The sequence below is a fragment of the Takifugu rubripes genome, chromosome 14 (assembly GCF_901000725.2).
Source record: "Takifugu rubripes chromosome 14, fTakRub1.2, whole genome shotgun sequence".
In the NCBI taxonomy this organism is placed as follows: domain Eukaryota; kingdom Metazoa; phylum Chordata; class Actinopteri; order Tetraodontiformes; family Tetraodontidae; genus Takifugu; species Takifugu rubripes.
The window spans coordinates 908,283-932,722 of NC_042298.1; the positions used below are offsets into that span (position 1 = coordinate 908,283).

General features: G+C 41.0%; 3 protein-coding genes across 6 annotated transcripts; 2 read left to right on the forward strand and 1 right to left on the reverse strand.

The window, feature by feature from the left end:
* The first annotated feature begins 1,480 nt into the window (after nt 1-1,480).
* On the forward strand, nt 1,481-7,285 carry setd7 (SET domain containing 7, histone lysine methyltransferase). The gene is made up of 8 exons (XM_003977057.3): nt 1,481-1,576; nt 2,163-2,292; nt 3,540-3,741; nt 3,853-4,042; nt 4,438-4,519; nt 4,610-4,727; nt 6,473-6,630; nt 6,740-7,285. The coding sequence occupies exons 1-8, from the start codon at nt 1,537-1,539 to the stop codon at nt 6,930-6,932; spliced, it is 1,113 nt and encodes a 370-aa protein (XP_003977106.1). The 5' UTR covers nt 1,481-1,536; the 3' UTR covers nt 6,933-7,285.
* drc10 (dynein regulatory complex subunit 10) lies at nt 5,842-24,176 on the reverse strand. 2 transcript variants are annotated; one of them, XM_029847318.1, is made up of 4 exons: nt 24,071-24,176; nt 23,763-23,972; nt 23,617-23,688; nt 5,842-6,012 (listed from the first exon to the last, which is right to left on the reverse strand). In XM_029847318.1, exons 1-4 carry the CDS (start codon nt 24,164-24,166, stop codon nt 5,905-5,907), a joined length of 486 nt encoding a protein of 161 aa, XP_029703178.1. In that variant the 5' UTR covers nt 24,167-24,176; the 3' UTR covers nt 5,842-5,904. The 2 variants fall into 2 exon arrangements, with proteins under 2 accessions (XP_029703178.1, XP_003977107.2); XM_003977058.2 differs by lacking the exon at nt 5,842-6,012 and adding an exon at nt 22,053-22,792.
* trappc11 (trafficking protein particle complex subunit 11) lies at nt 8,495-21,445 on the forward strand. Of its 3 annotated transcripts, none has more exons than XM_029847288.1 (30): nt 8,495-8,580; nt 9,199-9,427; nt 9,558-9,727; nt 10,010-10,080; nt 10,275-10,389; nt 10,852-10,951; nt 11,038-11,111; nt 11,569-11,665; nt 12,315-12,448; nt 13,421-13,562; nt 13,698-13,785; nt 13,861-13,940; nt 14,697-14,775; nt 14,917-14,971; nt 15,384-15,529; nt 15,674-15,735; nt 15,913-16,045; nt 16,353-16,483; nt 16,858-16,980; nt 17,056-17,249; nt 17,333-17,481; nt 17,608-17,729; nt 18,580-18,699; nt 18,780-18,845; nt 18,981-19,137; nt 19,215-19,329; nt 19,404-19,495; nt 19,632-19,765; nt 20,935-21,102; nt 21,193-21,445. In XM_029847288.1, exons 2-30 carry the CDS (start codon nt 9,224-9,226, stop codon nt 21,235-21,237), a joined length of 3,366 nt encoding a protein of 1,121 aa, XP_029703148.1. In that variant the 5' UTR covers nt 8,495-8,580; nt 9,199-9,223; the 3' UTR covers nt 21,238-21,445. The 3 variants fall into 3 exon arrangements, with proteins under 3 accessions (XP_029703148.1, XP_029703146.1, XP_029703147.1); XM_029847286.1 differs by lacking the exon at nt 8,495-8,580 and adding an exon at nt 8,595-8,738; XM_029847287.1 differs by lacking the exon at nt 8,495-8,580 and adding an exon at nt 8,608-8,940.
* Nucleotides 24,177-24,440: the final 264 nt, after the last annotated feature.

The window sequence follows — 24,440 nt, forward strand, 5'->3', positions numbered from 1 at the left end:
GGGTTCATTGCACGACTAATTCTCGTGTCCTACAGTGACTCAATAACCCATATTTACACCTACAACAATGAGTCAAACCTGGTTGATGCTCAGAGGAAAAGGTGTCAACAGTTGTCCACCGCATAGCTCCATCCACTATCAGTGGTTGCATCTTAACAAGCAGCAGGCATGAAAATGTGGTTCTAGTGTCAACATCAACATCTGCTCTGAAGCCCTCCACTGTTCTGGAAACTACTTTTTGGCTATTGAGTGGCGGGAGGGCCTGCTTTATTCTCCTCACTCTCTTTTGCTCGTGGTGTTTGTGGTCTGGGAGACATTGTAGGCAGACAGAATTCCCAATGTGCTGACCAAGGACCTGCTTCTCTGACTTCAGCTTCAGATTCAATTCCTTGACAATGTCTACTCTGGCCCAAAGGTCTGATGGCAAAAACGTCCATTACAAATGTGTGATGGCTGATCACTTCCAACCTAGTTGCATTAAAACACTGCTCGAAGTCTCTGCTGAAATGTCTTGAGGACAGATGAGTCAGCATTTGAACCTCTTTTAATCTGTCATGGGTTAAAGAGGAGATAAACTCCTGATTATTGTCAACATAAAGAGCACAAATGAGGAATTTAGAATTTTTTTTTTTTCTTTCTTTCTTCTTTTTTAAATGAACACATGCGGAACATGCATTTGTGAGTCGAGCAGAAGGATCTACCCATTAACAATTTGTCAGATATTCTCACCAAAGCCAAACAGCTAATTCTGCCCTTGACTGTTGCCTTGTGAAATTTGGTAGATTGCCTGGTTTAAGACTAAATAAAAAATACATATTGGTAATTGAGCCATTTATCCAGCCAACAAACAGTACCGGTATTGTAGAACCACACACAGTCACAACAGCCTTGCACCTCCTCCTCATGCTGTTCTTCCTAATCTTTTAGAGTTTGCATAAAAATTCAACAGCTATGAAAGTTCAAAAGTACCGGTAGTAAATAACTCATGTTTAACTGAATATATTCAATATATAGTGGCTAAAATCATTACAAAACATTGCATATTTCAGAGACCAATTTTTTTTTTCTTAAATTTACTGTTAAAATAAAATAATTTTGATGATTGCCATGACAACCTGCAATAGAAGTAATGTTCAGGAACACTGATGCAAATGAGGAGTCTGCCTTGCAGAACTCGTCATGTTCACTGCAGGGCCACCAAGGGCCGATAAAAAGTTCCACCACAGAAAACTATTCTTTCTATATTTCCGTCTCTAATAATGGTAAATCTAATAGTTCGAGAAAAAATAGTCAATTCTCTTTATAGTTTATCGGAGCAACATAAATGATTTATTTGAATAACTATTTGTCATTGTTTTAAACCTCAGCCTCAGCAGACAGCTGAGATTACACAGAGAGGGTGCTGATGTGTAATGCTCAGTTACATTTTAGTAGTCATTTGCATCGTGTCCTTGTGTCAAAAAAGGCAACGTATGCGTGCGTGCGTGTGCGTGTATGACGTTCACGGGCTGACGTAGTAGTGTCTCGGCCTGCAGCATGGACAGCGAAGATGACAACACGGACGACGTCGTGGAAGGTCGAGCGTTTTAAAGCTGTTGATTATAATGTCCTGGCATCCCATAAACTAAGACTGAGCCTTTCATTTTTCTGGTGTTTGGGTTCAGTTGATCAAATGTAAAGTCGATATTTACCATATTCTTTTTTGGGACGCGACGTCCCAGACTAACAATCCTGAACGTTTTCGGGACTTATATCAACAGTTTGCATTATTTTCCCTAAATTTGTAACATTATCGTGGCGTATCAATGATTTTGCCAGCCATTAAATGCTAAACATGGTCAAAGTCATTCATTTTTGTCTAAAAGTAATCATTACATTCAGCATTGTTATTGTTTGAACGGGCGCAGGTTGATGACGTTCTCTCTCTCTCTGTGTGTGTGGTTTTTAAAAAAAAAAAAAAAAACCTTCGCAAAAGCTCTATCAGAAAATTTGGGGACATTATATACGTTATATCCTCCCATAACCTTTCTTCAGAACGTTTTCTTTTCCTGAAAACCTTATCATGTTTTATTGATACACAGGGGGTGCTTAAGATTATATTATTCCTTGTCCATGTTTTCTATGCACAGTCTGGCCAAAACCATGTCTTGTTCACATTTTAGGTCCATTAGATGACGACGCTCAACCTCATGGGCTGTGCACTGTAACCTACTCCTCCGGGGATCGTTTTGAAGGACACTTCACTCATGGAGAAAAGAATGGAAAGGGCAAATTTTTCTTCATTGATGGAAGGTACTTGCATATTTGTGTATACAGCTTTATTTTCACTACCATAGTGTATTACTTTGCTTGGGTGATGGCTTGGTTTGGCTTACAATCAGGACTAATGAGCATCACTGTCTGTCTATATCATGAAATCAGATATCTAAAGCCAGCAGGTGTATTAATGCTTGAATGAGTTATCTGTGTCTTTAGTTTTAATATCTTGTGTCTCCTTTCTGCCTAACTTTACTTCCATTGTCTCTACCTACTCTCCGTACTGAAATGTGAGGAAAAAGCATCATAGCTGGTTCTCTTTAAGTTCAGTAGCTTAGAAAATGAATTCAGTCCAACTGAGCAGCTCTAGGAGGAATTTAACCTGTGGCTGGTTGCTGTTTACCGGTACTTTGATTTATAGTGTGTAGACACCTTAACATCCATAATGTGACCAGATACATATTTTAAGCTTTCAGAAGCTGTCATACTACATTCAATATAAAAATAAGTTATTATTGGGAGAATTAACACACCCCTGTTAAAATGACATGTCAGCATTTTTATTAGTCCAACCTATAATATGAACAATTGAATGCTTTGGAACTGTATCTTATCTTCTTCTCCTGACTGGAAACTTTCAACAGTGAGAGCCCTCTGGTGCTTTGGAAACTCTTTGTGGACCATGGCTTTCGCTGTCAGATGCAGCTAATAAAAAAATACTTTCTGCCAAGCTACCCCATAAAAGATATCAGTGTTTAGAGAGTTGAGTTGTTTACAAGATACATGAGTTGTTTAGACATGTTTTTAAGACACACATGATTGCAATTATTGCGGATAAAAAGGGGTTACTTTTCTCAAAAGTAGAAAGGGTCCAACATGAGGGTTTTCTGAGGCAGATTTTTCTTTCTTCCCCTTTTTTCCCTTCTGTGAATTTTCGATAATGGTTTCTTATCTTTCATGATGTATGTGTAAAAATAAACCTTTGAAAAAATATTCCATGAAAAAGGGGTTCAAGAAGTAAAGTAAGAGCAGATTTTCATTGATGTCGGCATCGTGTCATCCTTCTTTATAGGATAACATGATGGGTTTTTTCCTGACTGCTGTTGCTGACCAGCTGATAAAGTCATAAACCAATCAAGCCATAAACTGCAAAAATCACAGGTTCAACATGTTGGAAAATTCTAATTACTAAATAACTTTATGGCTAAATATGGTAAACATTCTTCCTGTATGTCAGAAATGCTGTACAGATCAAACAGTGAATGAATTGTTCTCTCTTGCAGCACTCTGGAGGGGTACTTTGTGGAGGATGCTCTGCAGGGTCAGGGCATATATACAAATGAAGATGGTGGCATCTTATATGGGACATATGTTGATGGTGAACTCAATGGCCCTGCTCAGGAGTTTGATGGAGAGGAATGTTTGGTGTTTCGGGGTCAGTACAAAGAGAACAATCGCTGTGGAGAATGCTGGTTATTCAATCCTGTGAGTTGATTCAACATTCATACGTTCTACATGTTCACAGTTTTGACGCGTCTTGTTTCGTTTCAATAAAATGTCATTCGCTAAATGAAAGTATGTCTTGCATGTGTCTAGGATGGTGGCAGCATATTTGGGGAGGTGAATAAGGATGGAGAGATGACTGGTGAAGCTATAGCTTACATCTACCCTGACAGATGCACGGCACTCTATGGAAGCTTCGTGAATGGGGAGCTGATCGCGGCTCGCCTTGCTACTGTCATCTTCAGCAAAAGCGGAAGGCCACACTTTGAAATCGTGCCCAACTGTAAGAACAAATTCCATATTCAAGAAGTTCTCCATATTAGGTTCTTTGGTGCAGCTGAACAATCTCCTGATGTTCTCTCATTTTGGGGCTTCCTGGCTGTGAAGGCACGTGCTGTCAGAGCTAAGAAGCAATTCAGATGCTTTCAGCAGTTCAGTCTATTTGACACTTGGATCCTAAATCAAAGATATGATATTGTCTATTGTATAATTCTGTGTGAATAGTTTTTCTGCTCAAGTTCTGATATATTTTTTTTTTTGGAGGAAGAAATGTTTGTCAGTAAATCCAGTTCAATTGTTTTTTTTATGCATTTTTCGTGTGGTTAGTGTCAAATGCTGGAACATTCCTCCACTTTTCAACATTAGGAGATGTCTTAACAGCCATGCTGTGATTTGTAGCCCCTTTGTACTCTTATGACAAGTCCACATCCACCTGCATCGCCACCCACACTCTGTTGCCTGATCCCTATGAAAGTCAGAGGTAGGCTTCATGCCCTCATTCAGAAACAGAAAGATTTTGGAGCCACTGCAGCTCTGTTTGCTGTACTGACCATGTGTCCCTTTGTTTCAGGGTGTTTGTGGCAGATTCCTTAATTAAAGGAGCAGGACAAGGCCTGTTTGCCAAGACAAATGCTGAGGCCAACACTGTAATGTCTTTTTACAATGGAGTACGCATCACACACACTGAGGTAAAATCTACACAAACAGTCTGTGGTTCTGTAAAGCTGTCCAACTCAATGTGCATTCTAGCTAACCACCCTCTGTAGTAGTGTTTTTAGATGTTAAACCAGTTTTAATTGATCGTTTTTTTATTGAGCATAATCTTGATCTTGATGTATTTTAACTGAAACATAGTTAAGCCAAAAAAACGTGCGGCTTATTGAGTCACACTCTGATAAATACAGTCTCATTAACAAAGATTAGATGACTTAAAAAAGGAGGACTTAAAAAAGCTTCTCTTTAGATTTTCTGGTCAAACAAAGCAATTTTCTTTCGGTCATTTTTGTCTGCTTTGAATGTACTGCTCTTATCATCATCCTGCCAATCAATTGTCATTACTATGGAGGTATATTGTGCGCATAAAGACCTTCATGCTGCCACTTAACAAGACTCAGGGCGTGTCCTTGAAAACTTTGGACTAACCCAGAACATAAAAAGCCAACACATATCAAGGGTCACACAGGCTCTGAATGCCTTCATATTGTGTTGCCTGTATGTTTTTGGAGAATGCTGTCTGAAATCCCCTGAAAATATTTTAAAGTCAAAAGTTCCAGTGCAACATAGAATAAAATCTTAATCAAACACAGCAGTTTTCAGTTTTGATCAGGTTTGATTTGATCATGTGTCCTGATATGAAGCACTTTATATAAACGTAGTTTTCCTTGCTGTGTTTGCAAAAAGTCAACATAGCAAAATATAAAAAAAGAGCAAAGGGGTTTGGAATCTTCAGGATTGCACTAAAGGTCCCTTATATTAGTATATATTTAGCCACATATCGGGCCAACTATGATACCACATACATTCACCAGCCACTTGTAAACCTGCTCAATTGCTCATTAACAAATAGCCAGTTAGCCAATCACATGGGTGCATTTCAATACATTTAGGACAGTAGTTGTGGAAAACTTGCTGAAGTTGAAACCAGCATCAGAACGGAAAAGAAAGGGGATTTAAGTGACTTTGAAATTGGCAGTGTTGTTGGTCTGGCCTAAGTAACCCAGAACCTGCTGATCTGCTGGGATTTTCCACACACAACCATCTCTTGGTATCCCTGAGAATGGTCCAAAAACTAAAATTCCCAGTGACTTGTGTGGACGACAGTGCCTTGCTGATGTGAGAGGGCAGAGGAGGCAGGCCAGACTGTGGTTACAACCGAGGAATGTAGAATACCATCCCTGAACACAGCACACCAAAACCCTTGAAGACGCTGGGCTCTAGCAGTAGGACGCCACCACCGGGTGTCACTCTTGCCACCTGAGAACAGGAAAAGAGGCTACAATTTGCACAGGCTCACCAAAATCAGACAAGTGACATCGCATGTTCTGACAAGTCTCGATTTTAGCTTTGACATTCAGATGGCAGCGTCGGAATTTGCTGGAAACGCAATGAAATCACAGCTCCATCCTGCCTTGCATTGACGGTTCAGGTTGAGTCATTGCTTGTTGCTCGTTGCCATGCTCCGGTTGCCCCCACAGTCACCACATCTCATTCCCATCATAAATGTGCAACTCTGCAGAAAACTGCATGATGCTATCAGACCAAAATCACTGAGGATGGTTTCCAGCCCCTTGTTGAAAGAATGCTCAGAGGGATTAAAGCACTTCTGGAGGCAAACAGGGGTTCAGTCTCATCCATTGTGTACCTAATAATGTGGCCAGCGAGTGTAAATAGCAGTTTGTAGTCAACGTTTGCTTTGTTTGTTCCATGTCATCAGGTGGACAGCAGAGACTGGGCACTGAATGGCAACACCATCTCTCTAGATGAGGACACCGTCATTGATGTTCCTCAGCCATTTGATGCCATTTTGAGATATTGTGCCTCTTTGGGTCATAAGGCAAACCACTCCTTCACTCCAAACTGCAGATATGACCCGTGAGTTCACCCCCTGAGAAAAACAAATCCTCAGCCAACGATGTGGCTTTACTGTGATTTTTGTATGTAAGCTTATGCAATTCAGTAAAATGGTGTGATTTTGTTACAGATTTGTTCACCCTCGTTTTGGAACTATCAAATGTATCCGGACATTGAGGCCTATGCAGAAAGATGAGGAGGTCACGGTTGCTTATGGTTATAATCATGAATCAACGGGGGGGATGGGTCCAGAGGCTCCTGACTGGTATAAGCGAGACTTGGAAGAGTTTAAGCAGAGCCAAGCAGCCGCTGCTGACTGCTAGGAACACAGCTGTCTTCACCTGTACTGGCACTTAATGGGTGACGTTTTCAACAGCTAGAATATCACTCTCAAGAAGTCGGAGTGCTTCTTATACTTCACAAAGAGTCATTTTTAATGAAAAAAGCTTTTAATACATCCAAGCTATGCAAAAAACCCTATTGTTTTTGGAGACAGGCTGTTACATGTCGGAGATTCTGTAGCCCATTTTAAAGGAGCAGAATGGCTGACATAAATGATAGAAACTACTTGTTTTTCTGCATTCATGAATTCTAAAAATGTATGATTACAAGTGAGACATTTAGCATTTGTGGGGGTGTTTTGACCAATAAATTGAAAATGAATGAGTAAAAGTGACATTTACATTGTCCAGCCTTCTTGCGTGGTCCTCATAGTGACAGGTGAGTAAGAAACATGTTGTCATGTTTGGTAACATGAAGCACAACCACATAAAGAGCTTCACATGCTGCTTAGAAATGGACACAGGTGGTGTTCTCAGCCAATCTTAGTTGCTTTGAATAGGTTAAATTGCAATACAACAGAATTTGATTTGAAGCTGACATGTTGGGTTCCGCTTCTGTAAGTTAGCATTGTTCCTTGATGTTTCATTGACATGTTTTTAATGCGCCTGGTCGGAGAAAAAAAAGACAAATGAAAGCAGTTAGATTCTATAGGTGCCAGTTTCCCAACCCTGCTCTGAAGGGTTGGTTGGCCAGACAGGTGAGCCTGTTCTAAGTATAAACCTGATGCTGCAGGTCATGTTTTATTATCACAGGAGTGGACTGCTCTCTTGAGGAAGACCATGGTATCATCAGCGAACAAGCTATATGTTGGTAAAAGCGACCAGGGGAATGGAGGAAGCACAAAGATCCGATTATAAAATAATCTAATAATGACTCCAGTTCTTAGAGTTCAAATGTGATAACAGAGATATTAAATTAAAAAAATGGTCTTGTTTTCATGAAAGTTATGGTACTGTGGTACGGTACTGGTACTATGGTACGGTACTGTACACAACCACAGCGAGGGCGTGTGTGAACTCCCTTGGCAGATAGTGAGGCCTCGTGCTAACGCCCAACAGTTCAATGTCCTTACTGCAGTGCTGCTCCTTGACAGTGATGTGCCCAGAGTTACACCATCTATCGTTCACAAACATCTTGCTTCTGTCCGCCCACAGAAGAGTAAATCCGAATGGAACTTGAGATGAAAGTCCTGAAAGAAGATTTGATGTGCACACGAGTAACTGCCATCCATGCACCCCCCACCCACCCGCAGACTGATTCTGGAACTGACTGTATAGTAGTATAGACTATACTACTATACTGTATAGTATATAGTATAGTCAAGTCAGAGATGAAGAAACGGCAGACGCATCAGGACTGAGAGCCAAGGTCCCCAGCTAAGGTCAGCAGTTTTAAAGTGTACAAAGAGAAAGCCATAGGAGCAACAAGAAACAAGAGATAATAGTATTAATTACAGAGATTCACAGTTAAAGAAACATTTAAGAGGAACAAGATACAGTACCTTTAATTTAGTCCTTCACACTCCATTCCAAACGGCGGCGGTAATGCACCTACAAGATGTTTGCCAACCGCCATTAAAACAAGAAGAAGACGACGAAAACAGGAAGTGATACCCCAGCTTCAATAGAGGTAGCTAATTTCTTAGTTGTGAGCTAGGTTTTGGTTGGTTTATCAACCCCAGCAAAATAGTTATATTTTTCTTTTTGGAAAATTTTGCTTATTTTAATTAGATTTCGTGGTTCATTAGCAGAAAAAATACCTAATACGATGCTAACGGAAAATAAAGGGTTTGTTTGCATTTGCAACCTCGCCCACTAGCATTGCGATCGGATAGATGTTTACACTGCTATGCTGAAACAATTTTACTGGGCTAAATAATCTAAATACACGTTCACTCAATTTAACAGTTATTTGATTTTAAAATGCTGCATTTTATGTACGCTTCTGTCGTTTGATGTATCAGTAGAACTACTCTTTATATCTTTCCAGGTAAGTTAATAACGCTAAATATATAGAGAGAGTATCTTGTCTCCTCTGGTCGTGACCCATGTTGTCACTGCTCTATTCATGCTTTATAACAGCATGAGTTTGTTGTGATAAGACCACTAAATAATTTCCAACATGTGAAAATTTCATCCTAGCATAAACTGTATCTTGGCTTTAAATTTAGGTCCTTTTAAGCTTATGTCTACATTTGAATTGTGTCAACCAAATAAACCATAATGTTATTTTTTTGTTGTTTTCTAGGTGGATCCATAATAGAAGACCGGTGATGGCAGGTTCCCAGTGGGAGCTTCCATCGGAGCTCTGTTGTCGGCCCATGGCCTTTGTTGCTTTGACTGGTTTGGATGTGGTATATAATGCTGTGCATCGTGCAATTTGGGATGCCTTCTGTGCCAACCGTCGAGCTGACAGAGTTCCCATCTCGTTCAAAGTCCTTCCAGGAGACCATGAATACCCTAAATGCCGCACCAAGGTTAGAATTTGAAGAACTTACAGGTTACTGTCCCAGTCCCCTAAGCTGCAGCACCAAAGGGGATGGCATTCGTTCCTTATTCTTAAGAAAATCATTGTAGATCTTTGATTTCATTTTTCTGACTTTTCAGCGGACATCTTATGAGTGGTACATTCCGAAAGGCATCCTGAAAACAAGCTGGATGAACAAGCATCTGAATCTTGTACCAGCTCTTGTAGTGCTCTTTTATGAACTTGATTGGGACGATGCACAGTGGAAAGAAAAACAGTCCGAATGTGCAACTAAAGTGGAGATTGTCAGGTAGATGACTATTTTATTTTTTAAAATCTGGGTAAAGTGATGCCACAGCAGGGCAACACCTACCCGTGTTCTCATTTTATGTTCTTTATATGCTGTGATAGAGTATCCTTTGACTTGCACTCGAAAGTAATAATTTTGCTTGCAAGCATTAGAAAATTGACCGCGTCCCAACTGTTATTTCCAGACGCATAATCCCGAAGTAGTAGAACCTGAATTGTTGAACTGTACTGAAACGACTGGTTTTTCTGCGCTCAGTCCTTTTGTGGTTGCTTCCTTGTCCAGGACTAGTCTACAGGGCAGAAACACCAAGGTGGCTGTAGTTCTTATCCAAAAGAAAACGCCTTTACCTCCAGGTCAATCCTTTCTTGAAGTTATTTCTAAACATGTATCTTATTATCCTGACTTGAACTTAATTGCCTGCTAAAGTACCCTCAACTAAATAAAAGAAAATCTGAACATTGCCATTAAAAATGAAGGTAGCGTTGGCTAACAACAAGCTGTGACAATTACCCAACACTACGTCTTTAATAACGGTTTATTTCCACAGGGGAAGACCTGGTGGCATCAGAGCGTGCAGCAGCTCTTTGTAATGCCTGTGACCTGTCTGGGAAGAGCCTCTTTGTGCTGCCACACACTGACCACCTTGTGGGCTACATTATAAGGTGCTCACTTGAATAACAGTTCTACAGTCTTTAGTTTGATAAGGTTTTATTATACTAATATACTTGACATACTGTTCACTTTACTAGTACTCGGAAACTCAAAATTGGAAAATGTGAACTATTATAGTCAGCAATATCAGTGTGTTGGATTACTATGTGACAATTGTGGCCCTTCTAGGGGTGCACGCCACGTGCTCATAGAAAAGAGGTAGTTTGTGGTCATGTTAATTCTTTGACTCCCAGTTTCTTCAAGCGTCAATGATAAAATGCTTTTAAATTGGAAAATGAGCATTTTTCTTCCTAACTAAATCATTTGGTATACATCATAAAGTAATACGTGCATGCATTTTTAATTAAAATTGAAATATTTAATGTCTGATGTTGAAAATATTGGTGTTGAGTATTTGATATGATCTTTTGAACCTATACCTACCTCATTTTTTTATTCTTTTTTCTGTTTAGACTTGAAAATGCTTTCTATGAACATGCACAGACTTATTATTACACTGAGATCCGTCGTGTTAAATCCCATAAAGAATTCCTCAACAAAACGACCCATCAGGTAGGTGTCACTGCACAGGCACAACACCCCATCATATACACACACACAGACACACACACTCATTCTCATTCTTTGTCTCTTCCCAGCTACTGTTTGTTAGACACCAGTTTAAAATCGCTTTCTTCAGTGAACTGAAACAGGACACACAGAATGCTCTCAAGTAAGTCAAAACCTCATTAATGGACTGAAGTCTTTACTATAAGTAGTCATACTTTACAGATTCTTTAAAAAAAAAAAAAAAAAAGCTTTCATCCCAGACTCGATCAATGTTACATAAAGGATGTGATGGCCGCCTCATTTAAAGACCCTGACCTCTACCAGCACGTTTAATCAAGTAGTTGTAGGAGATGTCAGGTGCATCTGGTAGTTGGGAGAAAGTTAACATAATGACAAGCAGCAAGCGGAAAACTTTTAACAGCATTGCTCGTGGTTCTTGCATCTCTAAGAACTGTTAATAAGATGTGCAGAAAGCGGAGCTACTGTTGCCATTTTGAGACAGACAGGTTGTTCCCAGTAGTACAGGTAATGTGTACTACTGGTGTTAGGGTTGTACTACTATAGCTAACCCTAGCTCTACAGTATTTTCTTGAAGAAATGCACTTTTTTTTTACTTGTAGGTACTACAGAACTGCATACAGTCTTATTCATGAGCTCAGAGCTCATGAGACCAACATGTTGGAGATCAAAACATTGGCTGGCTTCATCAACTATAAGGTAGACATTTTTCTGTACATGAGGGTAAAAACAAAGGGCTAATATCCCCTGGGATCATTGGCGTGTTTCAGCTTGACATACTTACATTAATATACCGTACTATTCACACTGTAGTCTGCTGTTCTATCCAAATGTTTTTGTCACTTTTATTACCTCCACCAAGGTTATATGACAGATGGCATTTGTTTGACTTTTAACAAAATAACTCAAAAATTTATGATGGGATTTGAATGGCATTTTCAGGAAATTTTGGGTTTGGGCCAAGGTAGAGCTCATTAAAGGTGGGTGATGTTTTGAGTTTCAGAGGGAATTTGGTCTCTTTCAGTCTATAATCTGCTGTCTCACTCAGCAATCCTTTCTCTGAGGCTATCCCTCAAACAAACATCTGGCTACAATTGCTGAAATTCATGGAACTTATTCCATTAGTTCCCTGCTCACCAAAGGTCTGCACTCTGAGTGCTTTATTTCTAGTTGGCCCTAAAATTGCGTCTTCTTTCTGCAAGTACCGGTAACTAGACTGTTATCTTTCAAAATGCTTTGACTACAAGATTGAATTCACCCATTTAACTCATTTGTGTATGAGTCTTCAGGCCCCCTCACCAGAAATTACTGAAGACCACCTCTTCTATCTCCAACATTTTCTCTCTAGATCTGCAGACTTTGTTTTCAGCACAACACCCCTCTGGATGCCATAGCCCAGTTCAGGAAGCATGTTGACCTCTGCAAGAAGAAAATTGGGAGTCCAGAACTGGCCTTTGAACATGCTGCATGGATGTCAAAACAGTGAGAATCAAATTGCATGTTAAAAACACAAGAGGGGTCTTTGGGACGTATGCAACTACACATTCAGTTAGTTATATACTGTATATACACATTCACTCAGTTTGGCTCTGAGTGTTCAGCGTTAATTACTTCATTTTAGTCAGAAAATAAACGGAGAGAAAGCTATCAAACGCCTTATATACTCTTTAATGTGTTCAGAGAGAATATTTATTACTATTTCAGTGAGTTAAAATGTCAGTTCTATGCCACTGAAAATGTAGGAGATTAACTGACAGAAGAAAACAGTTCTGTGAGCAGTTTTACAGCAGGTATTGTAACCCTGAACATAACTTTACTTAATTTCACAAAAAGTACAACATTGGAAATTTTGCAAATATTTTTTATCTTTTCATGGGACAAGACTATAGACTCTGATATTACCTCAACATACAGCCCTTAATGTCTAAATAAGCTAGCAGTACAAGTGAGGACCCCTCATATTGAATACGGTATCTAAATTGTGCTCATGTTTTGTGTGACCGCCATCATTTCTGAGCGCCACCTTTACCATTTTGGTACGGGATTCATTACAGCTGCTCAGGTTGCTACTGGAGTCCTCTTTCACTTCACCTCGATGACAGATTGGTCGGTCTGCGACCTTTACCTTTGGCTTCCCCATGAAGGCAGTCGTCTTGGAGGAGTGTTTGGGGTCATTATCATGTTGAAAAATGCCACACAGGGCAGTTTGTGAAGGAAGGGGATCATGCTCTGATTCAGAATGTCACAGTTCATGCTAGGATGGAAATGTTCATGTTTCCCTTCATGAATCACAGTTGCCCAGTGCTGCAGCACTCGTGCACAGACCACAAAGCTACCTCCACCATACTTGACTGTAGACAGTTGTTTTGGTGCCAGGATTTTCACAGTAGTGGACATGTAAAGCAATTATTTTATGTTCTCCTACTAGCTTTATGCTTCACTGGTTCCCAACAGATTCCAGTCATTTGGAGAGCTCTTTGATGAAGCCATAAAGTTGGGTTTAACAGCAATCCAGACCCAGAATCCAGGTTTCTACTACCAGCAAGCTGCCTGCTACAGTCAGGAGCGGAAACAGCTGGCTCAGCAGCTTTGTCAGGTGAACCCAGTTTACCTGTCCCAATCGTTAAACTACTCACATTATCAAAAGGCATCCATATAAAGAGGAATACTGTCTTACTTCCTTATCACCAGACATCCATTAAACCTTGATCTGATGTGTTTTTTGTTCCAGGCTGGGAAAAGCTCTTCAGAACCATTAGACATTCAGCCTGGAGGCCTGGATTTCTATGGCCAGAGACACTGGAGACAAGGACACCAGAGTACGTTCATGTGTCCAATCACAAAACATTCCTGTTTTTGGATAAAATAAAGATATGACTTGTTACTGGTTGCAGGTATCGACCCTCCAGATGCAGAGAAGGAGAAGATGGGGATTCTAGCTTTGCAAATTAAAGAGAGAGATGCTCCCCATTCTGTAAGGACATCCACACTGAACAAACATGTTTGTCTGCTGGGATATAATCAGGGTTTCTCCTCAATTGTGATCTGCCGGGCCAACGAGTGCCCCTGCCAGGCCAAAAAATACCAAGAGGCCAAAAATGAGCGGCATATCCATTAATTTACAAGGCAATAATCATTGAGGAACCTTTGTTCTCAGCCTGCTTCGTTACCTAAAAGGGATATCCTCGATCTGATCAGTGACGGGAAACCAAAGCCAATCACACGATCGATCGGACTCGGGTGGAAACGATTTGGTTCAAGCATCAAGAATGTAGTGTTCTGATGTCCAAACATCCATGTTGTAAACACTACACATTTGCAAAAAGTGGAGAGTGGCTACATCAATCAATCTTTATTTATACAGCGTCTGTTACAATCAAAATTGTTTCTAGGCGCTTTGCAGAATCCCAGGGCCTGACCCCCAACAAGCAACAGTGGACAACTTTAGGAATTTTCACTGGACTCTTCTCTCATGGGGTGTTTTGGTGCTCACCACCGGGCCTGGTAAAAAAGTCTAGGGGATTCTAACGTATTGTTTATCAGAACAAATCCCTGACATTCACAGAAAATCAGTAACGTCAGTTATGAATCATGCACACCCCACCAACACATCAAACGTCTGCAGCCTGTGGCAACAAGTTAAAAGTGTTCAACTGCTTTATTTTAACATGGAAAATAAAATAAGCTGCAGCTTCTGTATGAATCTGTTTCTCTCTGTCTCCCCATTCAGGAGCTGATTATAGCATTGCTTAGTAACGCTGTCGCTCAGTTCAAGAAGTACAAGTGTCCTCGAATGAAGAGCCACCTCAGTGAGTGTTTGTTTTGGGGGATTTCCAGGGGCCCTTAAATGGGGGATCCTGTCAGGATAGGAACATTTGAAGGCCTTTGTTTATGAGTGACATGTCGCATCGATCACAACGAGCACATCGGTCTCTCAACATTATTTGCAGTGGTGCAGATGGGGGAAGAGTACTACCACGCTAAAGACTACAGCAAAGCCATCAAGTAAGTCAAAATGCAGAACTTGGTCACTGTTAATGTGACGTACATTCATAGGTTACACGTAAAGGTAGTAGGAACAGGTTACATACCATATTAGCTAGCTTTAGGGTCAAAGTCAAGGGGCTTTGGAAGATCAAAGGTCAATGTCCCTCCATACTCCAGAGCAATAAATACAGATTGAGCTCTTCCTTCACACATTGTTGAACCTTTTAGGTTATTTTGCCAAAAGTGAAACCAGCGCCAGCGGTCTCTTAGCTTTGGCGGAGGGTGTAAGGATTTATCATTCTGAAGATTGTCCATAACTATCTGTTATTATTTAACATAAACCCCACACCCTAAGGATGATTATTTCATGAATTTTGGAAGAGTATTTTCAGATCATTTTGTATTATGAGTGTTTCTGGTTTTGGAACAGACTGTTGGACTATGTGATGTGTGACTATCGCTCGGAGCGCTGGTGGGGCCTTCTGACAGCGATACTCACCACAGCACTGCGATGCGCTTACTTGATGGCCAGTATCAAAGACTATATTATCTACTGTATGGAGCTGCTGGGCAGAGGTAAGGAGCTATACTGAAGCGCTCTTTATTCACGGGGAAAGAAATTTCCCTTTTTTTTTTCTTACTTAATGTGACTTTTGCTTCCATATATTTCTGACATCCTAATATGAGTGTGGAATATAAGCATCTTCCATCTGTACTCAGCCTCAAACTTGAAGGAGGAACAAAAGTCAAGGATTGAAAAGAATCTCCTTAAAGTCTTAATGGTGAGATCAAAGAGCTTATGTCTATATCCATAGGCTAATATGCAAACTACCCTTAGGATCATTATAACAAACTATTACAGCACTGTTTCATTCCAAATGTTTCTATTTATGTGTTTATTGAATAGTGTGAAATAATTAATTTTATCTGAAGCTAAAACCTGACATTTGTGTTCGTAGAATGAGGTCCCTGATGCTGAGCCGGAGTGTGATTCATCCTCCCTCACAACAGCCCGCTGTCTGTGGGGTGACAGGATGGCTTTAACTGCATCCACTGAGTTGACCATAGAAGTCCAAGACTACATTCCTTTCAGTATGTAAAACCGAGTAACATCATGATGTGAACAGCTGAGCACAATAACGTGTCCCAGTTGTCTGGGTTCACCGTGTACCCAAAGAGATGGACTGGAGTCAAGAATAGAAATTGCTTTTAGTGAAGAGGAAATTTCTGTGTTCTTACCACCTAAATTTGTAGGGGACTTGAGCACCGCCACTTTTGAATGTTTTAAATGTTATGTCAGTTTCCACACTTTTATAGTTGGTAAATTCCAAGTTTTAATCGTGTGAATCCAAATTGTGTGTTTGCTCCTACCTCAATATGCATGCACCTCTGATTGCAGTTCAGTGTAGAGCAAAGTTCCTGGCCCCCAGTTTTCATGTGGACCAGGCGGTCACATTGCTGGTCTTCCTTCGAGCAGATTGTCCTCATCCAGTCTCATTTAACAAGTTGTCTGTCTACCTCAGCAACCAGGTACCTGCAAGCATTCTTTAAACTAGCACATTTACTTCAGTAAATATGGGTAGTTCCCAAAACTACTGCTGTGATTGTTCCCTCTGTGGATTTTCAGTGTTGCTGGACAGTTATTAAATCTAAATTTTCACATTTTTAGCCACTGCAGCAACCCCCTCAGCAGAGGGTGCAGCAGCTTTTAGCTATTTTGGCAGTAATTCAGTCAGTATATCTCCTGACATTTTTCAGGAGCTCCCAGCCTTTTCCCAATAATTAAGCACTACTCTCCTTCACACGAGGAGGCATTATCTTTTTGCCAGGCAATTGTAATCTGAGCTGTTTGTGCAAAACCTTTTTTCAGTATTGATAATTTGTGTATGTGTGTGCGTGTGTAGGAGTACAACCAGTGGTGTGTGGTGTCTTCAGGGGAGGAGAGTATGAGGCTTTGGCCGGGGAAATCCAAAAGCTTCAGCTTCAGTTTTGTGGCAAAAACAGAAGATGTTGGCAAGAAGATAGAGGTGAGGAACTGTGTGTGTCTGCACACAAGAAAAGGATTCTTAGTTACAATGCGTTTGTTGTGAATTTGCCAATAGGTGACAGGAATCGAGGTGATGCTGGGCAGGGAGTGTGGCCGCTGTGTCTTTTTGACCTGGAGAGGGGCTGGGGGAGACGTGGCCTCTGCTCATGAAGCCCTGCAGGCCAGCCGGTCCTGTCAGGGACGGGATCGCAGCAACGAGGCACCTAAAGAGGTGGACTGGGATAGCCTGGCCATGCAGCCCTGCACCATGTAATCATCTGTTAAGGATCAAAAGTTCATTCGTAGTGGAAGCAAGGTCAAATGTAATGTTTGATTTGTTACTGCCTGCTTAGGATAATGCCAAGAGTCCCAAAGATTTCTGTGCAGCTGAGCCATGACCCCCCTGCGCTCATCAGTGAAATGTACCACATTGGCATCACTGTGCACTCCCAGGAGAACGCTGTGGCCAAGGATGTCAAACTGACAGCCGGCCTAAAACCAGGTAGACGGAGCCCACGGGCGTTCTCGTTGTTTTGGCTCATTTACAGATTTTTCATTGATTTTATTCTTTCTTTAGCACAAAAATGTTCCATGCTATTTGAGATTCTGGATTATTTTGTCTATCCAGGCCAGGATGCTAATCTAAGCCAGAGCACACATGTAACCTTGGATGGTTTGAGCGTTTGCGATGACGCCGCACCGGCCCTGCTCCCAGATGTACCTCTAGGGGACCTGAAACCAGGACAAAAGGTACGTTTTCCGCTGTGTTCCTGTCAGCTACAAACCAGGCTGCTGAGTCGAGTACAAAGTGTTTAAAGGAAGTACCAAATAAAAACAGGGAAGAAGTATCCCTTTAATGTACCGGTACATTAGATTTACATTGGCTAATTAGCTACGTTGAGGGGGTTTATATTTCCGGTAATTGGAATGTTTGGCTAAGTACTAATGTGAAACTGTCTAACCTATACAAGGGATCCTGCCATACGAGGACATCTCAGTAAATTGGAATATCAATCAAAATGTTCCCTTCAGGAAGTCATAGTCATATATGACAGATTAATTACACACAAACATAGATTTCAAGTTTAATTCTTTGAATTTTGATTAATATGGCTTAGAGCTAAGATAAAAATTATATCTATAATCTTATTATCTACGTATAAAACCCATTTTATTCATAAGAACCTTTCATGAAACTCAAGGACACTGTAAAGATGAATAAAATCTCCAGGATAAAATCAGCATAAAGTAAAAGGAAATCAAAAACAGTGCAGCAGTTCAACAGGTGAGCCTTGAGCTTCTGCAGGATGGAGGTATGATGGGATGATGAGTTCTTGTTCTGACCCATTTGAGCCCGAATAAGGACGGAGGCAGTGTGGACGGAGAGAGAGGGGCAGGAGGTGGAAGCGAGCAGCCACGCTGATGTGGGACTGGACTGATGCTGCGATGACAGTCTGAATAGGCTCCAAATGGGCACCTTACGAAAGCTTCACTCTCCCAAATGTTTTGGATGCAAAATTAAAAGATCAGTGATGCTTATAGAGAGAGGGAGTCCAGGCTTTTCATAATCAACCTGCTAATCAAGTCTTTTTGTCTGTAGTTGGAGAAAAGTGTGTATGTGAAGTGTATGACAACTGGACTGAGGGTCTTCCTGTTCCATGTGGCATACACCATTAATACTGAAGTGGGAGAACAACAGCTCCTCTGCAAATGTCACAAGGTAAATAAGTTGTTTTCCCAAGAACACAAGTTCTTCATTTTTTTTTTTTTTAAATAAACTCTAGCTGTGTTGTTTTTCAGGATGAGACCGTGACTATGGAGACCATGTTTCCCTTTGAGGTGTCTTTGAAGTTCATGTCCACAAAGGTCTGCAGCTGTTATTTTAACATTTTACAAAGCAGATTTTGAAATCTTTAAGGTCTTTTTCTCTCTGTAAATGTGAATACATTGAGGACTCTTGGACATATTCTAACACCTGTTGTTAATGTCACTGATGTTCAGTTTGAGCCCCTGGAGCAGGTTGTGGTGGACATCCCATTTTTACTAATGGCAGACATTCAGTCATCGTCTCCCTGGCCCCTGCTGCTGGCCTCGTCTTCCCTTCAGATGCTTACTATCAGCAGCAACACACCACAAGCTCCATCCCAACTGCAGGGAGGTACAAGGTTTTCAAAAAGGCTTTTAACATTTCAAATCTTTGATTTGAACGCTGTAAAAGTCGTGGTGTGTGTTCAGTGGTTCTACAGACAGGCGAGTGTGCCACGGAGTGTTTCTGTCTCAGATGTCCCCCACTGAAGAGCAGCAGTAGTAAGACTATAGCTGCAGGGCAATACTTGCTGTCGTGGAGGAGGTGTGTATTCACAGACAAACACACACAATGATGAGTAAGCATGACCTCTTAATGTGCCTCATGGTGTGGAGCAGGAAGTCATCAACGGAGGACAGTCCACTCACCCAGACTGCAATCCCTCTTCCTCTTGTCAGCCTGGACTCCATTCCTCTATACATCTATGCTGGTCAGCCAGTCCTTTTTTTGTACTTTTAAAAATGAGGGTTTTGATTGAATTAACATACACAGGCTAGCAACCATTCAGCTATAGCCTACCACGCACACCAGTACGATCAAACACGAATGTTGTGGATTTCTCGCAGATCTGCCATCATTTGGGCGGGTCCGAGAGTCTCTTTCTGTCCGTTACCACATCCAGAACAGAACAGCTTTGGTGCAGGAGGTGGAGATGGCTGTAGAACCCTCTGATGCCTTCATGTTCTCCGGACTCAAACAGGTAACCCTGCTGTCAGCGTTGGCAGAGCAACTACGTGAGATCAGCAACATTTGTCTGTATGTAGGTGACATTTGTAAAGACGAGTGTTTGTTGAGCACCTATGGCATCAACCCTGTGGGTTAGCGCTTGAATCATCAGCATCAAGGTGAGGACAGCAGGAAAACCTGGCTCCATTGCAGGATTTAGCTGTGAAGCAACAGAAATATATCACATACACTACAGGTCCAAAGTTTGGACACACTTTCTCAATCAGTGCGTTTTCTGGACTTACTCACCCTCATTTCTTAAAGTAATGATGCCACCCCTTTATCTTCCCTTAGTTTATTGGTTCTTTATATGAATTCTAACAGTTGTCCAACAGGGCTGTCGACTGTATAACAACCTGACTCCTTCACAACACTACTGATGGTCCCAACCCCATTAGGCAAGAGATCCTACTAGTAACCCTGACAAGGTCCACCTGTGGAGTGAAAACCATTCCAGGTGACCACCTCATGAGTGGTCTCATGAAGACCACCTCACCTCTTTGAGAGAACACCCAGGGTTTGCAAAAAAAGCAAACGTGGCTACTTTGAAGAAACTAGAATATAAGAGGTGTTTTCAGTTATTTCACATTTTTTGTTAAGTACCAAATTCCACATTTTTTCCACATCTTTTATAGTTTTGATGTCTTCAGTGAGAATCTACAGTGTAGTCATGAAAATGAAGAAAATGCCTTGAATGAGGTGTGTCCAAACTTCTGCCTGTACTGTTGATATATGCAAAAAGATAATTCTAAAGATTTTGACTGTCTGCTTTACTTGAATAAGGAGCCAAATGTATCCCTTTTGACAAGAAAATCCAAACAGTTTGAGGGTGGAGACAGTGCTCCCCCCAAAATCTGAGCCATCTTCCTGCATTCCTGAGCAAAGCTCAGAAACATGAACAGTCGCACTCATAGTTAAATCTAAAGAATAACCAGCGGATTTTTTGAGCACAAGGATTTCTTCAAACTAAAAGACTGAGAACATTCACCAAAATGAACAACAGCAGTTGTGACTGGAGTATAGATGTTGAATTATGTATTATACTCAGGTCAAAATAATTGGCTTTAAAATGAAAATGTATTTTCTACTGTATATGTTCTTTAATGTGGTGGTTGATATCTGCGCGCGCATGTGTGTGTGTAGGTGCGTCTGCGAATCCTTCCAGGCTCGGAGCAGCAGATGCTGTATAACTACTACCCACTGATGGCTGGTTACCAAACACTCCCACAGCTCAACATCAGCTTGCCTCGTTGCCCCTCGAGTAACACACACACACTAAGACGATTCCTGCCCCAACGTATCTTTGTCAAGGTAACTTCCACAGTAATGACATGTGGGCCAGTGAATGAGCAGAGAAAGACTTCCAAAGGTTCTAAAGCTTCTTGTTTTCTTTCTCATCAGCCTCAGGGTCGACAGTTGGACGCTCCATCCATTGCTGCAGCTTAACACAAGCTATTTAATGTAACTATGACAACGCAAAGGTGTCCATTTTAGCACCCTCCCAATATTTCAGCAAGATGAACACATGTGAGTGTCATGTCGTTTATGCTGAGTAAATGTGAAGGACTCTTGAGGTTTGTCATTCAAAACTGTTGGTGATGTCAAATTCATGATGGAAATGAAGTTTGAATTAAACGGGAGTAATGGATCACTATTCACGTCCTGTTTTTTTCCTGTCATATTAAAAATATTATTAAAATAATATTGAAAATGTATCACATAATTAGATGACGGTATACCATACAAAATGTGTACATAAGTATTCAAATTTCCTACTTTGTTGATGCACCATTGGCAGCAGTAACAGCCTCCATTCTGGGCCATGTAGGTTCTTTCAGTCTCCATCAGTTTGTAATGGAGATCCAATTATTTTCGGATCTCTCCAGAGAAGTTCCAGTCTGGGATCTGGCTGCTCTTCTCAAAGACTTTTTCAGAGTTGTCCCAAAGAACCTGCTGGTATCTTTGCTGTGTGCTTTAGGTCATTGTTCCTATGAAAGGTAAATCCTTGGTCCGGTCTGAGGTCTGGGAAATTGTTACATTGGGGTTGTTAGCTCAGTCTGGGCTGAGGAGCAGAGGTTTGTTGATTCAGGGCCCCAGAGCAGACAAAAAATGGAAGGTGTTCTAGTAGGGGGAGGCATCAGACCACCTTCAGAGCACTGCCGCAGTACCTTGGAGCAAGGTACCAAACCCACCAAAGCTCACATGGGGCCCTGCGATGGCCTGGGGACTCATCCCAGCATTTGTGGACCCTCCCCGAGAGGATATAGTGGTTAAGAAGACAATTTTTTGTATTGTCTTAATTTTTAGCAGTGTATATTTGTAGAGTTCCACATAAAGAGAAAAAACCCCCGATGTGTCGAATCTATAAATGGAAGACAGAATAGCAGAGAAAAGCCGATGGAAGTGAACCACATTTTAAACAAAACTGAGTTTTTGCTGCTTCCTTGTTTTACACAGATGTTTTTAATGAGGTAACGTTTCTTTTTACATCCAATGTGAAACTCTTAGAGGATTGAAGTGAATGCTGCCGATTTCCTTCAAGCTTATGTTGTTTGTGCCTTCATCTGCTTTTTTCTGACATTTTCAAAGGTGTCTTTTTGCCATTTCTGCACACCTCTTCTCTCTCTGGTTTCTTTTCTCTCTCTTCTGTGTCATTTTTGCCTTCATCTGTGTGTTGTCACCTCCAATTCTATGACTTTTTGCCTGCTTTTTTCTTCCCCTTGGATCCTTTACCTTTTTTGCCCTTTTTGCCTTTGCCTTTTTTCCCTCTCTCCTTCAAGGCCTTGCGGACACCATAGCCTCTCCAGCATGCTTGGATAAGAAGAGCAGCTTCTGTCATTAACATTAGCTGCTTCGCTTCCTTCTCCTTCTTCTCCTCTGCAAGCCGGCGGTTCTCCAAAATGTTTCTGTACTCTACATCTAGTTCAGAATAAAGCATCTCCAGCCTTTCCACTTCTTCTACCTCCTGCTCATACTCCTTTGTTACCCTCTCAAAGCTCTCCTAAGATTGTGGCAGAGAAGAGAGACTATATGTGATAGTGAAGCGTGAAATCAAACAGCAGCTTAGACAGACTTGTACTCTGCTGCACTGTTGCCGACATACTTAAAATAAGTCTGGAAACTACAGATGAGTTTTTCCAGGCTCTCACACGCATACAACAAAAGCTACAGGTTCTCCATTTCAGTTTGGTGAGTAATCAGCACAGAACTCCTCTTATGTACTTACTTCTTTTTGGTGATGAGCTCTACATTGGCAACAGAAAGAAAGTAACTTTTGCTTTTCGTCTATATACAGTATATACCCGTGAAAGCTGCCTGTGTGGGTTTTTTTTAAACATTTGGACAGAAAAAAAATAGTTTAAAAACCTCAAAGAAGTCTCCAACCTGCCCTTAAATGACATGATGCCACTTTTGGTGTGCAAGGATGAATCTTTGTGTCTCTATGAGAAACTGAAAAGCCAAACTGATGTAAGAACGCAGTCAAAAACCAGAAGTTGTGCAATAATGGTTATTGGACACATTTAACACAGGGTGAGCCAAACAGACATCCTCACCAAGTAAAATCTGTCAATCCATTCCAATGCTAATGCTGCCTGCCTCATTGCTAGACAAGTCAACGGTAAAACCAAAAACCTTTAAAGGTCACACTGCTCTTTTCACCTCCAGTTCAATAAATGAATGATTGGGTACTGGTATGTAAACACTTCTTGATAAAGAACTAATGGGGTGTCCTAATATTTACCCAGGACTGTATACGCGTGTGTGTGTGTGTGTGTGTGTGTGTGTGTGTGTGTGTGTGTGTGTGTGTGCGGTATATGGCTATACCTGCAGGGCCTCCATTTCTTCATCAAAATCTTCAGTCAAGCGTTCAGTAACTGTATCAACCCTTTTGATTCTCTGATAACAAAAACAAGCAATAATTGAATGTAAATGTGATGTAAAATTTGCAATAACAGGTGTAATAAACGTACCCATCGGATTGCAGCTTCTTCTTCAAAGTTGCTGGTCATGAGATCGTTGAGTTGAGCGTTCATATGATCAACATCCTGCTGCTGTTTTTTCTGCATTGTTTCAGATTCTTCAAAGGCAGCCTGTAGCTGCTCCGCTAATGTACTCTCCTCTTCTCTTTTCTTATGCAGAGAACGCTCCAAATGGTCAATACCATGACTTCTCTGAGAAATCTGTTACACAAAAAGAAATATTTTTTCTTTAGTTACAGCTGAGCAGTTGTACACTGGATTGGCTTGAGTTGAATCCTTTTTTTCCCCATGAATATTACCATCATAATGACCTCCTCCATTGTTGCAGTTTGGTCTTTGTCTTGTTCAAAATCAATGTCGTTTGGATCAGAGCAAACTGGTTTGGGAGAACCCATCTGAGGCTTGGGTTCCAGACCTCCTAATATATTAAGCTCTTTAATTAGTGCCTTTTCAAACTTCCCTATTTCCTTACCCAAATCTTTCTTCCAAGCAGAAAGGAGAAGAGGATAGACTTTCAAAAGCCTGAGCAGATTCCTAAAAGAGCTTCTGATCTTCTTCTCGAGCTGAGTAGTCTCATTCTTCCCATCTGACACCAGCTTGTGATCTTTTAGCATCTCCATCCTTTGCTCTAACATTAGATGTTCCTGGAGTGCACTGCTCAACTCACTG

Bases quoted from the DNA above. Each gene is read 5' to 3' on its own strand.
- setd7 (XM_003977057.3), top strand. From the start codon at position 1,537: ATGGACAGCGAAGATGACAACACGGACGACGTCGTGGAAG. The intron at 2,293-3,539 runs GTACTTGCATAT...TCTCTCTTGCAG, and splicing joins TTTTTCTTCATTGATGGAAG to CACTCTGGAGGGGTACTTTG. The intron at 4,520-4,609 runs GTAGGCTTCATG...CCTTTGTTTCAG, and splicing joins GATCCCTATGAAAGTCAGAG to GGTGTTTGTGGCAGATTCCT.
- trappc11 (XM_029847286.1), top strand. From the start codon at position 8,719: ATGCTAACGGAAAATAAAGG. The intron at 9,428-9,557 runs GTTAGAATTTGA...CTGACTTTTCAG, and splicing joins ACCCTAAATGCCGCACCAAG to CGGACATCTTATGAGTGGTA. The intron at 16,046-16,352 runs GTATGTAAAACC...CTCTGATTGCAG, and splicing joins CCAAGACTACATTCCTTTCA to TTCAGTGTAGAGCAAAGTTC.
- drc10 (XM_003977058.2), bottom strand. From the start codon at position 24,166: ATGGGTTCTCCCAAACCAGTTTGCTCTGATCCAAACGACATTGATTTT. The intron at 23,973-24,070 runs GTAATATTCATG...TTTGTGTAACAG, and splicing joins TGGAGGAGGTCATTATGATG to ATTTCTCAGAGAAGTCATGG. The intron at 23,689-23,762 runs GTACGTTTATTA...TTTTGTTATCAG, and splicing joins AAGAAGCTGCAATCCGATGG to AGAATCAAAAGGGTTGATAC.